The sequence below is a fragment of the Octodon degus genome, unplaced genomic scaffold (assembly GCF_000260255.1).
Source record: "Octodon degus isolate 3935 unplaced genomic scaffold, OctDeg1.0 scaffold00016, whole genome shotgun sequence".
Taxonomy (NCBI): Eukaryota; Metazoa; Chordata; class Mammalia; order Rodentia; family Octodontidae; genus Octodon; species Octodon degus.
Window position 1 is genome coordinate 12,403,978 of NW_004524592.1, and position 22,350 is coordinate 12,426,327.

At 36.0% G+C, this 22,350-nt stretch overlaps 1 protein-coding gene across 1 annotated transcript in view; it reads right to left on the reverse strand.

The window, feature by feature from the left end:
• The window catches only part of Pard3b (par-3 family cell polarity regulator beta), a 1,028,738-nt gene that overhangs the window by 628,146 nt on the left and 378,242 nt on the right, over positions 1-22,350 (reverse strand). Inside the window, exon 4 of the mRNA XM_004626728.2 lies at positions 14,918-15,027. Within this exon, the coding sequence (XP_004626785.1) occupies positions 14,918-15,027 (110 nt within the window). The remainder of the gene's footprint in view (positions 1-14,917; positions 15,028-22,350) is intronic.

The following is a 22,350-nucleotide window of genomic DNA, read 5'->3' on the forward strand; positions in this document are numbered from 1 at the left end:
GTACACTGGGTTGCTGCCATCCAAGACATACTTCTGACCCTAAGTCTCCAATAAACTATACTTTGTGCAATACTAGATCTGTCTGTTTGTTTGGTCTCCTGGCCAGTTCTATACTGGCCTTGGCTTTCGCTGAAACAAATCCATTTTAACTGATCTGCATATAAGGTTTGAAAGATATTTATTTATTTATTTATTTATTTATTTATTTAAGATTAGTCTTGCTATGTAGTTCAGTTTGGGATTGAACTCACTATGTATTACAAGCTGGCCTCAAATCCAGAGAAGTTCTCCTGCCTCAGCCTCCCAAGTGCTAAAATTATAGGGGGGGGATCCAGCTTGTTCACACTATCTCCATGTTGGTCACCACCATTCTGATCACCAGGTAATCCTAGCACACATCTGAAACCTTATAGACTGACGTTGATAAGACAGGAAATGAAGCCCAGCCATTGATATTGCTGTAGGTAGCTAAGTTAGATAGAAATATTACAAGTAGTCAGATAGGGATAGGCCCTCCAAAGAGCTGGTATGGAAGACAAGATACCTTGTAAATGTAAGAGAGACAGGTACTTCTTCTGTGAGCCATACCACAAGATAAAAGATAAAAGAAATGGGGCCATATACCTCCCTAGGGATGGAAATCAGGGATTGATATTCTAAATAGGTATCAATCACCTTGAAAAAATCAGGAAGAGCTACTAATCCACACCCCTACAGGAAAGGTCCTTGTTGTCTTCATGCCTACCTCCTACATGACTGGCTTCCTGAGTTGATCTCTATTTAATCACTTTTATCTGAACGATATTGCTTGTAATCTTACTGGTTGACCTCATACCTACCTTGTGATTTCCCGTGTTTCCCAACTTCCTCATTTTATAGTTTTGGTCTATAAAAATTTCTGGAAAAGGCAGGGTCCTTGGTAATCCACGAGGGTCTCAGTTGGTCTGGTCTCTCTCTCTGTCCTCTGTCTGTCTATCTCTGTCTCTGTCTGTCTCTCTCTGTGCAGAGCGTGCATGTATATATGCTTTCTCTCTCAATCAACACATTCTACTCTTAACCTGCATTACTCCTGTAGTGGTTCATACATTATGTCAACTTGACTAGATGACTCCTTGTGGTTCCTGGCCAGTGTGTGTGTGTGGGCTCACCTGGGGCATAAATGGTTCTGCCCTAGGACACAACAGACCTGCCCTGGGGCATGGATTGGTTCTTCCCTGGAGTGGGACCTGGGCCCCATCCAGGAGTGTGACTGGTTCCATCCTAGCGTGCAATGGGTCTGCCCTGGGGCAAGGATTGGTTCCTCCCTAGGGCTCAACGTGCTCCCCTAAAGAGTGACTCAGCTCGAATAGACCATATAAAGGGGTTGAGGAAGGAGCTGATGTTCCACTTCCTCAGAGGAACTTCAGTCTTCACATTTAGCTTGGACTCTATCACCTGGCTTGCAACGCAGACTCTTCGACCTCTGGCTTGGATCCTTCAGCGTCCATTGCAGACTCTTCAGTCTTCCTTCACAGACTCTTCAGTCTTCTGTTGCAGGCCCACTGACTGATGGATACAGACTTGAATGGAGCACTGCAGTGAGCTTTGGATCTTGGTACTGAATTCTTTAGTGTGGGGTGTGCAGACGCCCTCTGCATGCTCCCTCATCTGACTCTGCAGCTGACTATTGTAAGCCAAACTTGTAATTCCTTATACATTGTATATCTTGTGTTAATATCTGTCCCTTATATTCTATCTGTTCCTTGACTAATACACATCCTAAAATTCATTCTTTGATTTTAGAGAATATAAACTCAGCCCAGATAACTAGTAGGTTAGGAATTTCTTTCAATACCAGACTTTTTAAAGTGAACTTTAAAAACAGTCATAGTAGTTTTTAAGAAATGCCCTTCTTGCTGCCATGGAGTGTTGAGGGTACACTGGGTTGCTGCCATCCAAGACATACTTCTGACCCTAAGTCTCCAATAAACTATACTTTGTGCAATACTAGATCTGTCTGTTTGTTTGGTCTCCTGGCCAGTTCTATACTGGCCTTGGCTTTCGCTGAAACAAATCCATTTTAACTGATCTGCATATATGGTAAGAAATAGAATAAAGATTCATTCTTCTACATATGTGTATCCAGTTTTCCAAAAACCATTTATCAAAACACTGCTATGATTTGTGTCTAGTTGTTCCTCAAAGCCTCATGTAAGTCATGGGGAGACTGGGATGGAGGAACAACCAGTGGCTTGAGGGGCATAGCCAGAGGACCAGGGCAGTGCTTGAGAGGTGGGGCCAGAGAGGTACAAACCATTAAACCGGCAGCATGCGTTCTGCCCTCGCCCCCCACAAAGCCAGTGGTCTCCCTTGGAGGTGTGGCAAGGGTCACCCTGGACAGGGTGGTGCCCCAGCCTCTCCTCCAGACCCTGTAGCATGGAACAGCGGTGTCTGTGACTGAGGCTACCTGCGCTTAAGGCTCTGAGGTCTTGCTACATAATTCAGACTGTTTTAAACTATGAAACCTCCAGTAACTGTAAGCTAAATAAACCTTTCTTTCTTTCATTCTGAGTGTTAGGTTTTTGTCCCAGCAACAAGAGAAGAGTAACTAAGACACTATCCTTTCTCCATTGTATACTCTCAGTACCTTTGGTAAAGATCACCTGACTATGAATGTATGATTTAATTCTAGGATCTGAAATAGCTGCATTCTCCTAATGCAATGAATAGAGAGATTTCCTCTAATAGTGTTTGTGGACAGGATATCATGTCTGCATCTTGTACAATGAATAACCACTAAGACAACAATATGCAATGTATTAATTATTGAAACTGTGCTAGTAATCGGTTTTGAAAGTGTCTCATTGCTATTTGTTCTCAATATAATTAACTAAAAACCTAAAAAAGAATGAAATGAGACTGAGAAAAAAAAAAAAAAAAACACTATCAAGTTATAGGCTGAGGAGTTAGCTCAGTGGTCTAAGTGCCTGCCTGGTGAATGCAAAGATCCAGGTTGGATCCCTGGTACCACATCCCATGCCAGCCCCAAAACCCCAGATGTGCTGAGCTGGCCACACCTGTAATCTCAGCACTTGAGAAGTTGAGACAGGAGGATCGCTACAATTCCAAGCTCTGTAGTGAGACACTGTGTAAATAAATAAATAAATAAATAAATAAATAAATAAATAAATTTCTTAAAAAACTATCAAGTTATGTCTCTCAAAAGATACTATAGGGCTGGCCAAATAGCTCAGGAGATTAAAGTGCCTGATTAGGCAGATGCAGGAGTGGGGTTTGATCCCCAGGCCTGCTTTGTCAGTCCTGCCCCATGAGTGTGCTGAGAAGGGGATTGAGACTGGGCGCGGTGGTGCACAACTGTAATCCCAGCACTTGGGAGGTTGTAAACAGGTGGATCACTACGAGTCCAATCTATGTAGTGAGACCCTGAACACCTTGTAGACCCTTCCCTAAATACAGAAAAATAAATAAATAAATAAATAAATAAATAAATAAATAAAAATTCTAGGATCTGTATTGTGTCTCAGTAGTCTATGTGTCAGGTTTTATAGCAAGACCATGTTGCTTGGATTACAATAGCTTTGTTGTTTATTTTGAAATCAGTGTGCTACATCTTGTTATGTCCTTTTTTCTCAAGATTGTACGACCTGTTAGGGTTTTTGTTGGGAGGTGGTTCATAGAAATTTTAGGATTATTTTTCTTAGTTCTTTGAAGAATATTACTAATATTTATACAAGTGTTATAAGAAAACACAAAATCTTTATATTGGATTTGACAATAATTTTGTAAGATGTAATATAAAAATTACACATAACAGACAAATAGACAAATTTGGCTTCATAAAAGTTAATGTTTTCAGTATCAAAGTGCATAATTGTCAGAGCGAAAACTGATGTGTAAAAATGGACAAAATATTTGCAAATCATATATCTGATCGCAGATTAACATTGAGCATTGTAGAAAACTCCTAAATTTCAATGATAAAAGACCAAATAATCACCGAGCATGTGCTGCATGTCCAAAATCCCACAATTATGAGTAGCTGGTGCTGGTAAGGATATTGGTAAGAATGTAGAGGAAAGTATAACCCTTGTGCACTTGGGGTGGAATGGAAGATAGAAAACAATTCAATTATTCCTCAAATTATGAAATAGAATAATCATATGACCCTGACCTGCTTCTCTGCTGGAGGATCACAAGTTCAAGTCCACCATTGGCAACTTAACAAATTGGTGAAATCCTATCTCAAAGTGAAAGTAAAGAAAAGGTTAGGAATGCAGTTCAGCACAAAGGCCCTTGAGTCCAATACCCTGCACTGAAAAAAATATATATTTAGGTATATATGCAGAATAGTTTGGATAACTGTATTGTTTATTTCTGCTGGCCTTTTGAAAGGAGCAATTAATGCTTAATTTTTTTTTCTATTCTGATTTTCCTTTGTTGCATTTCTTATAACTTCTCTGTTATTGTTTTGTTTTTCTTTAAATAAACTTTGCATTTGTTTAGTGAAATCTTATATCATCTCTAATGCTGTTTTTAATCACTTTTTTGCATTCCTTTTTAAAATTTTGCATTCTTTTAAAAAATAAAATAAAATAGACAAAGATACATAATAAATCTTTTTCCAAAAAAGATATACAAATGGCCATTAAGTACTTTAAAACGTATTCAACATCACTAACCTTTAGGGAAATGTAAATCAAAATCACAATGAAATATCACATTATAGATACTAGGATTGTTCTTTAAAAAATTGAAGAGTAAAATATGTTAGTAAGAGTACAGAGAAAGTATAAAATCTGTACACATGGGGGTAGAATGGGAAATAGAAAACAATTCAATTAGTCCTCAGAATTATGAAATAGAATAATCATATGATCCTGACCTTCCACTTCTGTGCTTATACCTAAACTGAAAATAGGAGCTTGAAGAGATATTTATAAAACTATATTCATAACAGCATTGTTCACAACAGGTAAAATGTAGAAACAACTAAGAATCCATCAACAGAAGGAAGGGTAATCAAAATATGATGTATATGTATAAGATAATATTATTCAGTTTTAACAAAGAAGGAAATTTTGATAGCTGCTGCAGTATGAAGCATAGAAAATGTTCAGTAATTTCAAACTAGAAATATATAAATAAATATAAAATCTATGAGATTCACATTATGTAATATTTTTATTTTTAAGTCAAAATGAATCCTCTCAAAAAACCTGCACATTCAGCATCCAAAACCCAGTATCTAAAATGCTCCAAATGTGTAAACATTTTGAACACCGATGTAAGTCCACAAGTGGAAAATTCCTGACCTCAGGTGATGGGCTAGAGTCAAACTACAGACCTATTAAAAACAATGCAGAAAATAGCCTTCAGGCTGTGCAAGAATTACATAAATTTGACAGCTAAGCTTGGATCCCTTCTCTAAGGTACTTCATTATAAATATGTAAATAGTGCAAAATTTGCAAAGTCCAAAGTGTTTCTGGCCCAAAGCATTCTGGATAAGGGATCTACCTGGAAAGCTCATAAACCTTTAACAATTCTCTATTTTGTTAGACTATACAAACACAATTTTGACTAGAATGATGTGCATGCTTTTGAATATATTCTAGAAATGTGGTATCACACTATTCCAATATCAGATGCTTTGAGGTTTAACAGCTTATCTTTGGAACTTCAAATAGAAGCACTAAATATTAATTATTTTATTTAAAAATTAAAATTAAGGTTTGGGTAATTGACAGTGATTGGAATTAAATACAAAACAAAAGAAGATCATGATTTCTGCAAGCAAATCAATGAATTCTGATTTCTAAAGCATTATCTACCTTTTCCTTTGACAAGAAGATACCTGTGTATGATGCTAGCAATGAAAGTCATTTATTTATTCTTGCTTAAAAGGCAGGAAATTCTATGTGAAAAAAAGCTAAAAAATCAAGTGGTGAGTACCATAGCTATGTTAGTCTGAAAATTTTCAGCCAGTTAGAAGTTTAAAAAAGTTGCTAAAAGGGGCGATTTTTTAAAAACTGGTTTAAATCTGTCAGAGCCTTTGGGTTCTCTGGTGCCTCACACCAGTTACTTCAAAACTAACTCACTCCAGATGTCCCCATGATCATCTAATCAGACATCAAAAGCTGTATGGTGAGAGGCTTACATGCTCTTATGAGAATGCTATGTGTTTCCACAAGCATAAAGCACACACAGTAGCTACTTTTAAAATGTGATTTATTTAAATCAGAATTCTATTTTATAGCACAGAGTTATTAGAAAAGAAGTGACTGGCCTGAGAAAGAAACTGTCTGCACATTGTCATTTTATGGATTGAAAACAGAAATCAAACTGAAACTTGTACTTCAAAAGAGTTTAAGCTGTGAAGGAGAGAGAGAGAGAGAGAGAGAGAGAGAGAGAGAGAGAGAGAGAGAGAGAGAGAGACCCACCCTCAGGAGACTCCTGGGAATCACAGCGAAGTACAAGGAGAAGGCGTTTCCTCCGCCTCTCAGTCAGATTCGCAGCCCTTCTCAAGACACACTCCTTAACCCTCTCCGTCTACATCACTGATCTTTATTAAGTGTTCATAGCGTGGAAAATCCTCAGAGCAAGACAATGAGGACGTGCGAATACGCGGCTCTTACCCTTGCTTGACTTTCACCTTAAAGTAACATGACTTCTACACATTAGCCTTCTGCTTTCAGGAACACTTTTTTCTCCAAAGAACTTATCTGTAGATGTGCAAGCCTTTATGCTGCTGCTGCTGTACGTGTGTACTGAAAAATATTTCTATACGTCATTCACTTGGCAAATCGAAATGCACTTCTGGGCTTTAGATGCAAGGATAACCTCAATACATGAACACTTACGAATTTTAAGACATTAAAATTTAAACTTAAATTCATACTAGACAAGGTATTAATTTATGTCTGGAAATGTGAAGTCCCTAATTTGGATGTTTAAATCACTCAAACCAACTTGAGTTCGTGCAGATTCTCTATTATTTCTTTTTAGTTACACAAAATATCTGAGAAAATCATCTACAATTTAAATAATTTTCTAAGTCACCCAGTTATGAATGCAATCAAAATACAGGATGTTAACCTTTACAATAAAATTTCTTTAAACGCTTTTCAGGGAATTTCAAGTAATACTGTCAAATTGGATCTACCTTAAGTGTTAAAATGAGACTGAGATATTCATTATTGTTTTGCCAAGAATCACCTTGTACATATTCTCATGCTGTTTAATTCTCATACCAGGGTATTTTTATCATTTTCCATATCAGTTGAAACTAGGGAAAAAACTTCTATTAAAAGATGAATTTGAAAAAAATTAAAGGAAAAATCTTTAAATTCAATGGGTATAAGATAGTGTCCTCAAAATTTTGCTCTAATAAGGACTTTTTCACATTCTACAAATATAATTATTAGAGAATTACAAGCATATAAGCACCAAGATTACTAACTTATGATTAGAGAACTCATGGTTTTGTTGGCACAGAGCTAATACTGAGATAGCTGATCCCGCTGCATGCATGTTAGTTACTATTCACTGTTCACCTACCAGGGGCACTTGCAAAATTATCCTTTATAATGGTTCCTCTACTGAATTACTGAAGGTTTTTCTTTTCCTTCTGTTTCCACTTTCTCAGATCCAACTCCTATGCTGAAGTCATTTTGACAATTCTAAGATGAAGTAGGACTCACGATTCAAACTGCTGATCTCAGCCACCAACCCACATTTTAATTCTAAGTGGGTAAGTTATATTTAAACATCTCTCTCCCCTTGACAACACAAAGAAGAAACAAGCAGTACATGGTGCTAAAGCAGAAAATTCTAAACTATTTAGGAAGCAAAACAGTATGTTAAGTAGGGGATTTCACAATATAATTTATACATATATAAAAAATCTTTATAAAATGAGTTCAAAAGTTGTTGAATTCATAATGGCCATTTCAGAAACAAAAGTTTAATTATCCAATCATCTATTTATAATAATCTATTGTGTTCCAGGCACTATGGCTGAGGGTTTCAATACAAAAATAAATGCACTGGCTCATTCCTCTGAGGTGCTCACAGTTTTGAAATAATGCAGACATGTAAACAAGCAGTTATATTTTAGGTACAAAAGTGCTAATAGAGACAGTGCACATGGCATTTCTCTTTAGGGCTTAGGCTAAAGAAAGTGCTGAAGTGAAGGTGAAAGGCCAAAAAATATTCATGTTGGCTGTTTAGAATGTGTTGTCTGGTAATCTGATATATGCTCACAGACTGATAAGATGTTTTGGGGATTTCTGGGACTGGGAATCAAACTTAGGACCTTGCACTTGCTAGATAGGTACTGTTCCACTAAGCTATATTCATAACCCTGATAAGGGTTTTACAGCTGCTTTCTATGTGGTCCCCATAAATAGGGTCTATGTTTCTTGTGGACAGGAGTCATGCCATGTCTTTGGCTTTACTGATGGCACACAACAGAATGCTTAGATATGTAAGGGATGTGACGCATTGATTTATTTTGATAGGAGAGCAAAACTCATCTGATTTTCACTATGTATAGATCGATGATAAACAGCACAAGGGGATGTGCCATGACTAGCTTTTTAATTTTGGCAAGAGACGTCTGAACAGTGATCTTCCTTTTAAATTTTCAGTTTAGGACTAGACCTAAGATGAATAACGAGGAAGAACCAACTGGGCAGGGATCACGTTTCCAAGGGGCTTGATCAATCATGGTACAGACAATCAGATAATCCTCATTCATTTCACCAACTTTTGAAAGATGTGGTAAAAAAAATTGTGCTGTAGAGTAAATCAGGCTTCTGGATTTTCCCCGTGTATCATGAGTCTTATGAGCATAACTGCTTTAGAAATTAAACTACCTAAACTTGCCAAACTAAGTAAACACTTGGCTCCATGAAATATTGGATGGCAGCTTTATCTCTTAAAAACAAAGCCATATGAGAGACGTCGTTGCAATGTGTCTCCAAGCTCTGGTCTTATCAGCACACAGTGTGAACAGCTGGAGTTACAAACACAACTATTATTAAATCACTGTGTCAAGGGGAGAAAAAAAAGAAAGACACCTTTTGCAGGCTTCAATATCTCTAAATAATGCAGTTAGATATTACATGCTATTTTCCCTCCCTTTTACTACAAAGCATCCATCTCTCATCATTGAAAGACAATGGATAGAGCCCACCTTTCAATATACCTCAGTGTATAGAATCATTATTCTAGTCGGGTGTTTTGTATAGCAACCTAATTGTGTATCTAATGAGTAGAAAATATGATTTGGCCATTCTGAATGTTTTCTAAGTGCTGTGTTGAATTTTGAAAGTCAGAAACCTATAACCAAAAGTCCTCTGGCACTTCACAGGCAATTTGATGATTTTAATCCTAACGGCTAAGCTATTTAATTTTTATCTATGATATCTCAATGATTTCATTCATAGATGTGAAAGAGTGTATTCCAGAAGAAACATCATTCATGTTAATAGAAATGAGGATATGGGAAGATATATGGCACGCAGGGGCAATTTCCCAAATCAACACTCCATCCTGTTTTATGCAAAATGTGAAGAGGATGCTGCTACTCACTGGAAATACACTTTCTCAACGAGTGGCCACCAGCCACTATTTCTTCTCGTTAAATGCCCAAATAGCTAAAGAACATTGTATTTTCACTTCTTTCCCAGTGGAATCTACTAGACAACTAGAAATGCTTTGCTCTTGGACATCTTTCCATGACAAGCCTGCATCATTCACACTTAGAGTTGCTAACAATTGTGTTGTTACTGAATAAGCAGATATATTTTGGCTTCTCGGTGTAGAAATAAAGAAAAAAAAATCTATACATTTCAGTCTTGAAGTTATATGCTATATATTGTAGAAGAAAGGTGACAATCTGATGAAATAACTACAATAATTTAATAGTTGCAGAGATGGGTGATAATTCTCTTTCTTCATACTGTAAGAATTGCAGATTATTTCCCTACATTATTTAATCTAACTTGAAAACACAGGTTCCTAATCTTGATCCTGTCTCTTTAGTGAATCTGTCTGTGTCTGTGTCTCTGTCACACACACACACACACACACACACACACACACACACACACATATACACCACTCACCACATGCCAAGGCATATAATTTCAGAATTATTACTCCTTAAAATACCTCTATGCATGTCTAATTTAACACTCACAAAATACATTAGCTTATGTTTTGAAATAAAATGTGTAAAGATATTGGTTTCTAGAAGACCAGTATTTTCTTAATATTGGTAACATAAAACAAGTAACAGTTTTAGAGTAATGTCCTTTAAAACTTAGAAAACCATAGCCCTATAATTTTCAGGAATCCTTTTTAATTTACTCTCCTGCAGGGTCAATTTGCCTTCAGGATTAATTTCAAAACTATAAACAGTCATTAAAATACAAAACAACCATAGTTGTGAACCGGATATTAAGAAAAAAGTCACATCTGTTTTAGAGTTCCGTTTCATTTGCAAATTTAGGACATCAATTCCAAGAACCTGGTTTTATGGTATGCCTTTAAGCTAGGAACACCAGGTAACAATCAAGGAAAGGATGGTAAGATTCCTCACAAGCAAATTCTCACTAAAGTAACCTGTCCCCAAGATTTTCTTTAATTCAAAAGAAGTCAATAGAACTGGATTCTGTATTGTCTTATAAATATCCACTACTTTTTGTACATTGATAACTACTGTTCTGATACAAAATAAGAAGAAAGGAAACAAATTTCTAGGCTGTTTATCTGGTGATACTTTTAACAAATACTGAGATTTGGTGACTTTTCAGTGTATAAAGAATTGGAAGCTTGCAAAGAATTTGACTTCTCTAATTTAGGACCATTTTAAAACTCCATCATGTTGCAGAGTACTTATCTTAAATAATCAACTGGAAATACATATATCAGCCAGAAAACCAACTGCAACATTTCTAACTTTTTGAAAACATGTATTTCTGGGCATCAATGAAATCTCTTCCCTCCATAGTAAACCTGATGAAGTACAACTAAAAATAACACTCATCAACCATGGTTTTTGAGGGAATATTTCAACATAATCACATGTCAAATATTCATTCTTCAGGTTCTTATGCTGGTGGTTATAAGTAAGTTTCATTTATTGGGAATGATTGAACATAAGCTGCTTGGGGTCCTGCCATCTGTGAATTACTTACATGCAAACACTCTGTTGAGGAGATGGAAATTCTGATTGCTTTTTCTCCCCCTTGGATATTGGACTGAACAGGATTAAATATGACTCTCTCTTTAGCAATTATTTTCCATATAGGTTGATACGTGGCTATGTTACCACATACTCCTTACCTTCATCAATACTTATGGAGTCATGGGAAGCAAGGACAGTGCAGTTGAAGCTATTGAGAAGGCATCCAGTAGAACTACAGAGCTGTAAAGATGGAAAACATCCTGGTCTCTAAGTCTAAGCTAAATGGGCTTGGTCCTTGACACACAGGCAGCTCTGCAGTATGTTTCCAGGTGAGAACTGGGGTCCTCATGTTCCCCATTCCCTGAAAGGTTTTCTCTCTTACCTCAGAGGAAAGAACAATGAAAGCAATTATGTGAGTACTTATAAGAAACTACATAACTGTTATCTATGTAGAGGTGCCTCTGAGAAGTATGCCAGAGAAGCAGGCACGAAACTAGGATGCTCTAGGTGAAACTCATGCTTTCACTCAAGAGATGGAGCTCAAAGATCTTCCCTGGGGTCATAGAGATGGTTCAGGGTCTAAATGTTGCTTAGGCAGGTGCAAGGATCCAGGTTCAATCCCCTATACTACATGCCTCGTTGGCCTCGCCCTGGGTGTACCAAGCCAGCCACAAGACCAGGCGTGGTGGTGCACACCCATAAATCCCAGTACCGGGGAGGCTGAAAACAGGAGGATTGCTACGAGTCTGAGCTGCATAGTGAGACCCTGTACCAAATACATAAAATTAAAGCAAAACAAAACAAAGAAGAAAAATATCTTCCCTCCAATCATCACATTCATGCTATATCCCACTTTAATTCTGTCCAGAGCTACACTATCAAGAGAAATAAAACAATGACAGATGCAATTCTACATTTTCATCTAAGCCATGCTAAGAAAAGATAAACAGAAACAAGTAAAAATAGCTTAACATTTTCTTTAACCCACTGTGCCAAACATATTACTATTTAAGGAGATAATCAATACTAATGAGACATTTCACATTTTCTTTCTTTCTTTCTTTCTTTCTTTCTTTCTTTCTTTCTTTCTTTCTTTCTTTCTTTCTTTCTTTTTTTTTTTTGGCGGCACCGGGGATTGAACTCAGACCCTTGCACTTGCCAGGGAAGTGCTTATTCCACTGAGCCATCTCCCCGGCACCAACATTATTTTTCTTACTGTAGTCTGACATCTGGTGTGGACCTCACACTGGAAAGACATTTTGATTCATATCAGACACATTTTAAGCATTCACTGGACATGTGCAGCTTGTGGTTACCATATGAAATGTAGTTTCAGAGAGGCCACAAGGTTGGATATACAAAAATACATGAATTAAATTGTAACCCACACAAACTATATTTTTCTTCTAGATTAAAACAAACACTTTTCAGCTTTTTTATTTACTAAGTTTGCCTGTCTGTTCTCTGGAGTAACCAGTTCATGAAATAGATTTAACTGGTATTTTCTTTGGGGAGAATAGGCAGCATGGCTGAATTAAATTAGTTATTTATCAAGCTGGTTAATTGCTGTGAGCCTCCAGGACTTCTCCTAGACTTGTATGTATCTTGCATTCTCAAGGCCAAAACACATTCCCTGAGCACTTTTCATGTATTTGGCCCTAGATACATAAAGATTAAAAAGACACAATGCGTGCAGCTAGAGAAATGTACCTTCATGAGATTCCATAGTAGTAGCTGAAATACCAGATAACACGATCTATTGCTAGTATATAGTTAAAGGGATAAGCATTATTTATATGTACTGATTATGTGCCTCGGAATGTGAAGCATTACAGAATTCATGGAATTTATTTCACAATCAAAGCAAGAGAAGTCTAAGATATGCTTCTATCCCATGCCTAGGCAAGGATCAGACTCTTGAGTCTCAGACCTGGTCTTCCTTATGCACAGAGAACATAGAGGAAAGGAGAAAATGAGGAAAATGTTTTCCTCATTACCACTGACAATATAGGGATTTGGCCAAGTGGCCAAGGCAGTAAAGCACAAGAATCTTGGGTATCAATATTTCTTCTTAAATTGGGATATGAATCTTTGCTAGTAATAATATATCTTCTTGTCCCACATCCCAATATGGAATCCACTGATATCATGATGTGGTGAGGCTCTGAAACCTATGAGAAAGCAGCTCAAATTTCCTCTTACAGAAAGCAATATTGATAATCATTTCAATTGCCCTAAGCACTGAGCTTGAATGATAAAAAACAGAAATAAATCTTGATGGATTTTGTGCATGCAGACAAAGATAACACAGGAGTGAAACACACTCTGACTTTAGGCTATATCTTTGTAAAAATATACACTATTTTTTCTGTTTTCTATAACTCTTTTATCATTAATATGGTTCTCTTTCCCCAATCAAAAATATTAAAGCTGAACATGGTCTCAATCAGTGCAAGTAGAAAAGAAAAAAATGCACCTTACCATATATAGCACTGACTTTATTTATATTTATCATAGATGTTAGGCATCTGAATTTTATGAAGAGTTCCAGGAAATATATATCCTTAAAAGGATAACATTTTGAAAAGGATAGTAACATAAAATTACATATTAAAATAATTCAAAGACAGCTTGTATCTTTAAGGAAAGAAACATGCCAAGGTATCAACACAACTTATTATTACATGCCCAGCCATACAGTACAGCAACTCCTACTTCATACATACTGACACAAGTTTTCGTTAGAAAAATCATATATAACACTGGAATTTGTTTAACTCAAGCAGCATACTGCTGTATCTATAAAAGGTTGCTTTTTTGCCCTCAGGTGTTAGAGACAATATGACTTAAAATTGGAAATAGAATTGCATTTATACTTTGAATATGATTGTTATTAAAGACCACCTCTTGAAATTATATAACCAAAATCTATATTTCCACTGTTTAGATAAATGAAGTACTATGATAGCTCTTCAAGGCAAATGAGGATTTAGCAGAAATATAGTCTTTACTATAACTGTTATAAGTAGAAAAATTGTCAGTATATCTGGCTTATAATTTTTTAAATTCAATCTGAATGCTGAATTTTACAAACCAAATGCTGGTAACACAAATTCATAACACAGAGAGCCTGAAACTCCATAACCACTCACAGTGTTATGATTCTGCAAAGCACTGTGTTAACACACCAAAAAGAATACTAACCATACCTCTGTATGTTAGGAAGCAGGAGGGTGAGGGATGTGTCATATCTCTAGAGTGCTGGTTCAAAGTAGTCTTTGGACTAGACTACCTGGGTTCAATTCCTGGCTGTGCTACCTCTTAGCTATACTGGCTTAAACAAATCACAAAAATCTCTCCACCACAATTTCTTATAAATAAAATGGATACAAAACTTCTACCTACCTTGATGTAGATGTTTAGATGGCAATGGAATGCACTTAAAATAGGGTTTGGCACATAAACAGTACTATATAAATAATGGTTATTTCTTTAACTCTATACTGGTAAGACATCATGTTGTCTATTTTTATAACTACTACTATGTAATGTTATCAAGATGTGTATTTCCTACTGATGATTAAATTACTTAAGACCAAATATAACTACTACTACACATCTTATCAAGACATAGGTCTCCATTTAATTATCAATATACCCAAAGACTCAGTCCATGGGTAAGGTCTTTGAACTTTCACTACAAGTGCCACCAGCATGATACCTACTGAAACAACAGGTTTCACACTCTGGCCACTGGGGTGTGCAACTCTTGGCTGAGCATCAGCAGGTGGCCCAGGCGCTGGGTCACTGCTTCTCCTCACGAGCAGTGGAGTGCCTGCAAGACAAAGAGAAAGGTGAGAGGCCACTGAACCACGGAGAAAGAGAGGACATGGCACAATGTACTTTAATTAGGAAGGTTTACACCATGCTTTATGGAACAACATTCTATTTCTAAGGATGACTATTTAATGATTGTTCATCATCTACATGTAGAATGGCACATACAAACAAAATTCATTCAAATTGTTTCTTTTTCTACTTATATTTTAAAACAAGCCATTGCATTTAACAGAAATTGTTAAGCTATGCAAAAGTGAACAGCAGGAAATCTACAGAGTGATCTAGAAAACATATGTAAATATTAAAAAACGAATGACTATCCAGAAGATGAATAAAGAGGCTCACAGAGCAAGTGTAATTTGCTGTTCAGTAGAACTAGAAGTATAGTTATTACTGCCATTGGTTCTTCCCAAATGATGATACAGACTGAAATAAATTATTTGCCAAGGTTATAGCATTAATGTCTATTTAGGTACACAAAGAGATTAGTTTCATTCTCTTCCCTTTCTCATAAAGTATATAAAACTGATAAAGAAAATAAGTTAGTTCTTCTAAAAATATATCCTGATTTCTTTTTAATTTAATAAAAGCTTCCACTATTAAATATTTGAGTCAGTTATTAAATTCTGAAAAAAAGATCATACTATTAGAAAGTTCAAATGAAATTTAACCTTAGCAGAGCTAATGCCGTAACTACTCTGACTGTAATTAGGCTTAAAATAACGGTTCGTACGAAATTGGCCATTACAGAGGGAAAAAAACCTCAAAAAAATCTGCTTGTTGTTTAAAAATAACATATAAAAATTAACTTTTTATTCTTTTGCTTTTGGGAAAAGTATTGAATACAGTTGAAATGCAACTTCCCATTTATCAATATTCTGAAAATAATTCCCCAATTCTCTCAAGTTATTACAATTTAAAGAAACATTTTTCATCCACATTTGACTTATATATAAAATGGCTTTATATATTTCTTAATAATTTTATTCTGGACAAACACAGAATTGCCAAAATTCTTTGGCCTTCTCTAGATGAGTTGCTTTCCTAACAAATGTTTTCCCAGCTTCACATTCTTTATTTCTTTTTCTTCATTAATTAGACATATCATTGTTGTTATTCATCTTTCCTTCTCCATTTTCAAAATTTCTGAAGCAAATAATTTACTAACATTTGGGTGTTTCACAGCTATTTCCTGAATGAAACTTTATTTAAAAACAAGAAGAATCAAAAAATATAAAGAGATACAATATAACCCAATCTCATATCAACAATTTTTCCCTTTTTTGGCTGAACTGATTATTCTGTATCACTTGTAATTTTTATGCCTTAATATTATTTTGTAATCTCTTTAAAACATAAAAAAAATTAAAAAATCAACTTGTCTCTGATTAAGCACCTGAGTTACCAGTATCATGAAATGAACAAGTTGGTCTAACACATCATGTATATCTTTAAGGGAATGCAGTGAGTTTCATAAAATTCTGGGTTATTTCAAAGCATATCCCAGAACAGGACAGTGTAAGTCAATAGTCTCAAATCAGGGGCAGGGGGAGAAAAAGAAACCAAAGACAGTCCTTGTGGATCACTAAGGCCCTTCTCTTCTCAATCATACCTTGCTTTAGAAGCACAGGAATGTAAATGTAAGGGATCAGTTCAGTTTCATACCAATGTACCAACTTTTTAGAACATTTAAAAAATTACTTGGTGTCTCCTTTATATATACAACTTTGTATCTTTATATATCAGTAAAAATAAATACAATTAAATATAAAATCCCCCAAACAACCAAAAAAACTTTGATATGGTTAGATCTCTCCTAAACATATGCTCAGCTCATCAAGAAAAGTTTTCTTTTTTTTTTTTACTCCATATTAGAAAGTCTTCTACTGAGTCCCCTTCCAATTTTTCTTTGGCTGTCTTAATGTGTTAATAGCAAGCGAGAATCATTCCATATTGGAATCATTAATGAGTACCTTTAAATATGAACTGCTATCTCAGAGAGTTTTAAACAGCCCTTCCTTGAATTAATTTTTCAACTGCCACCCCTTTTTAAGGGTGGCTTTTGGAAAGAGACAAAGTTACAACTGAAGGACAAAGAGTGATATGACCTGATGTACAACAGCAGACAAGCAGTAAAAGCAGTGAAGATAAAACTGTGAGATCCAGAGAGGAGAAGTCACATTTCCTAAGCAAAGTTCATAGACATAAGGGGGACATGAGCTCATTGACTGGCATGGACCCTGCTGTGGTGGAAATGGGGGGATGAAAAAGAACTTCTACACTGAACAATTTTATAACTTAGCCATCAGCAATAGACATTAATGCCAATACAGTGGACATGTTAAGAGAATCACACAGACTAAGTGTGTGAGTCTTTAGTTTTGTGCTACTGGGTTTCAACTATTCCGTGACAGTCTAACTTGGTAAAACCTAGTGACAAGACATTATAGAACTAACAGGAAATGGTCTTAACATAAGGCACACATGGGAAAAGTCCAGTACACAATTCTTAGGCCTGAAGTCTACCTTCTGCCTGATCATGGAAGAAACAGTGTTTTTACTCATTGTGAACAGTATTATCTGCAGAAATAACTGAGTTCTAAAAATCAAATTAATTTTCATGAGATAATACGTAAATGAAGAGTAAAATCTAATTCTGTGCTAAGCCAGCAATAACCTTCCACTGAGTCAAAGCTTTTAAGAAGAAAAAATGCCCCCTACTGGGAATATTCCTGGAGAAACTAAAAACATCATATCAGAGTGATACATGTGTACCTATGTTTATATAGCAGCACAATTTGTGATAGCCAAATCTTGGAAACAAACAAGATGCCTGTCACATGATGGGTTGAAAAAGATGTGGTATTTTTATACAATGGAGTATTACTCATCTATAAAGAATGATAAACTTGAAGCATTTGTATTTAAGTGGATACCACTTGAAGATATACTTATAAGTGAAATAAACCAGACCCACATGTGTAAATGTCATATAGTCTCCCTAGTATAAGAATTTAAAAGAAGAAATACAAATAGAAAGGTATAATACAATTAAAAGGAAAGTGAGAACTGGAGGATTGGACAATAAGGAGAGAGCAAGGAGAAAAGCTGGGAAACAGGACAAGGACAAAGCCATACATTTATACACACAAGATGGGTAAGGCAATGATCTGAGAAACATCAGCAGGTTTTTGAAACTAGCAGTTAATTGGTAGGTTTCTCAACCTGACTAACTATACGTGCTGATACCTATGAACCAAGCAACTGCACTGAAGGTAGCAATGTGTAATAGAAGCATCACGCTTGGAATGCCTGTCAATCTCATCTTCTAAATACGTACTTCATGTTATGACATGCCAATTATTACCATACTGTCTCTCAAGTAAAAGTTTTTTTTTTAAATGGGTAATAAATGAAAAAAAGACACAAGAAAAAAAAAAGTCACACAACTGTCCTGATAAAATGCTGTATATGGTTAGATTTCTAAATTTCTATGTTAAAATACATAATTGTTTATTCATATTCTTTAAATATTTTTCATTTTTTAAATTTTTATCTCCATATTCTATAGGGACTTAAAATTTAACATATTAATACTTGATGGAAAAATATCTGTTCCATGTTATACCTAAGATGTTTGATATTCAGACAGATAGTGAGGTTAAACCCAATTGCATAAGTTGTAGGCTAATAATAAGCTTTCCTTCTGGAGGTTTAACAACCTAAGTTTGCAGACCAAAAATTTTAGAAAAAGAAGGGCTTCAAGGACAGCCAACATTTTGACCATAGCCTTTCAAGGTCAGTGAACTCTCAGGACATAGGAGAACCTATACTGTAACATCATGTAACTCAGTTGTGCCCCAAATTTTCTGATCAAGGAGATTATGGAGCTACAAAGCAATGTGATTGATGACATAGAATGTGCCTAAGGAGAGTCACATGGAAAGAAAACATTCTCTCAGGCTTCCACAGAGAACAAACTGGTCAAGCAATGGCTGTGACTCATCCATATGGCTGACACTGACAAAGGATCTGCAACCTGCGGTAGAGTGTTACAGGATAAATCCGGAGGGTACTTAACTGACCTTATCACATACAAAAGTTACATTTCTTATTATATAGGTCTTGCTTTATCTTGGTCTTAACCACCCAGCAGAAAAGTATAAAAATGAGGTATATAAAGTAAAGCCATATTAATATGCTGAGCTGTGAAAGGCTCAAGTCAACAACCTCTGTGGATAACACTCTACTATTGTGGACTACTAGATTGTGTTAGATTGTTTTGATGAATTCACACACCTATAGTATTTAGTTGCCAATGGAATACTCATCTCTGACAGGACTAAACAAAAAAAGGGGATACAAAGGAAGAACCATTTTGTATCTGTATATGTAGAATAGTTAGGATACATATGCAGCTACTTTTGCTTAATTGAATGAGAAAAAAGATTTGTAATAATAGTGTTTGGACAGGATATTCTGTATGCATTGTGTACTATGGATAACCACTAAGAAGATAACAATGTACCATGTATCAATTATTGAAAGTGTGCTATTAATCAGTTTTGAAACTGTCTCATTGCTATTTGTTTCTCAATAAATAATAGAAAAAAAAGAAAAAATGATGAAGCACAAAAGGAATTCAAATATGGTAAAACCTGCAATCCATTAGTAGAATTTAGGTACTTGGTAAAATACTTAAATTTTAGATAAAAAATGTTTATTTCAGCCCAAGGAGCTAAAACTACCTTTGGAATCACCATTTAGAAACCACTAGAACCAAAACTAAAATAAAATAAGAAGTATGGGGTGCTTTAAAGAATAAAGTCCTGTATGACTGCAAGATATTTTCCACACAGTTAATTATTTGAAGTTCTACTATGTACCAGGACACATTGCAATGACATTAGGATGAGCAGCTGTAGTATCTGCTCTTGCCTTATCTTACAGATGGGAGAATGTGGGCACAGGGATTATTTCAGTCCATTTCAGTACAACATAAATGGAAGTAACTAGTGTAAGGGGGTAATGAGTGTACAACTGGAACATTAGTCTGGAGGAAGACTTATACAATGGACTGAGTCATTTTATTTATCCAGGCACAGGGAGCCCAAAGGGAAGCCAAAGAGCTACTTGGAACATGAGAAGAGTGTCTGACTGAGTTGCTGGTGGCTGTGTCCTCACAAGAATGGGTCTGGCCACATGAAACTTCATTGCTTCTGCACTACTACTCAGCATTTGGGCCACAGTCAAGGAAAGTTTACACACTCATCGGACATGCCTGGAAGAAGAGGCTAGGTTCCCCAAGTCCTCCCAGGCTTCTAGCCCATTAGTGCTGGTCTAGTCACACCCTCAAAGGAGAAGAAAAGGAGTTAGCTTCTAGGCATCTGTGAATCACAGTGTACCTTCCAGTGCACAAGCAATCACCATTTTAATGATGGCAAAACTGGTATTCAAAGTGGTATAGTTCCTTATCCATTGTCTGCTTTAAATGTCACCAGGGCAATGCCAAGAATGGTAGCCTAATTCAGTTTGAGGAAGGAATTTTGAAAGGCAGCAGTTTTTTCATCATAGCCATCATAGCTAATTTATTTACTTCTTAAAACATGTGTTAGTAAATGTTTGCAGCTCATAATGATTACATTCATTGTGAGAAACAGGTACATGTATATAACACATATCAATTTTTTACCTTCATCTCAGCAATTCATTAAAGGTTCAAATCAGTGCACCCATGGGTCATTCAAGACACGAAGGGAAACAGAAATATGAGGGGTTTTCTGCTCTAACATGTTTCTGCTTCTGTTAGACAGACATACACACACATGTGGTTGACTTCTTTTTCCACATTTGAAGGATGCATTTGGTCTAGCTGGTTTAAAGGATAGATGACATTGTTTAATATTCAGTTTGGGGGCTTTGAAGGACAGGCTGTCATGGAGATTGAAACCAAAGTGCTGAGGAATCATAACACATGATGGTACTCGTGGCAGAAATAAACAAACAGTGGTTTCAAACAAGATCCCCACATCAAAAGTCACAGACACATGTTACAAATTGTATGGTGAGTAGCTGAGAGGCTTATTTATTTAAAGACAGTTAATGATCCTTCTGAGCAAAACCAGAAGGCCAGCTCTGCATCCCAGCATTAGTGCCATTTAATTGCAGGATGATCACAGGAAAAACACTGACATGACTGTCTTTAAGAAGGAGGAGCTTCTGGTGCGGAGACCCTGGGAAGGGAATGTCATGATGGTGAGTGGGGCATCTTTAGTCATGGGCAGCAATGGAGAGAGGAGCTGAAGCAGGATATGGGAGAATTTGCCAAATGAGTACATACCATGCCAACAAGAAGAAACATAAGACAGACACCAAAAAACTTTCTTCCACTTCTTGCTGGGATAAGAGCAATGGGAATGTTTTGGCAACTGCCATGATTTGTGTCAGAGAAAACACAAATCTTGGCTTCAGCCCACTGTGTGTTAGAATGATGCTTCAGTCTGAAAATGCCTTGATATGTGTGAGAAACCAAAGATGAGATTTTTCAATAGGGCTAATTCATAAAGGTAAATATGAAATTAATACTGGAAATTACATTGACTTCTGGAAAGGGTGCACAGAAAAGCACACAAAGTAAACAAAAGAAGAGGAAGAATTGTACTAATCCATTAAGAGTACTACTTCCTGCTGAACAGTGAGAAAGACTGGGTTTCATATTTTCCCAGAGTCCTCAGAAAAAAGGTGTGTAGCATCATGAGTAGTTAGCAAAGCTACAGAGGAAATCCTGAAAGAAAAGGAGGGGTTGGGTGGGAGAAAGGAGCTGGGATCCACAAGATAAAGGTTTGTGTGCAAACAGCACATGGCCTTGTCTTTTCAGCCTCTCTTTTCCATGGTGCTAAGAAATTTCATCCATGCTACTGAATTATCACATCATCAAAACACTTGAGCAGTTTGAAGAAAAATAACAAAACAAAACACGCTTTTTCCAATGCTGCTGACACAATAAGATAAAGATTAATTGGAAAAAATACTCTAAATCAAGATACCTTTAAATTGGTTAATAAGTTAATTGCCAATGGTTAAAATTTAATTTTTTCTTTAAGAAATATGAAAAATATATGCTGCCAGGTAATATCAATAATATAGTAAAATAACTTGCATTTTTATTTCACATAGTACTTTTTAAATAGACTCTCAATTAGCATCTAGGATAATACCTTCCAATAATCTAGAACTTTGATCAAAGTGTTGAATGAGTCTGGCATTAAAACATGGGTGTGTACTACAGAAATATGGTGTAAAAGGCAATAGGTAGAGA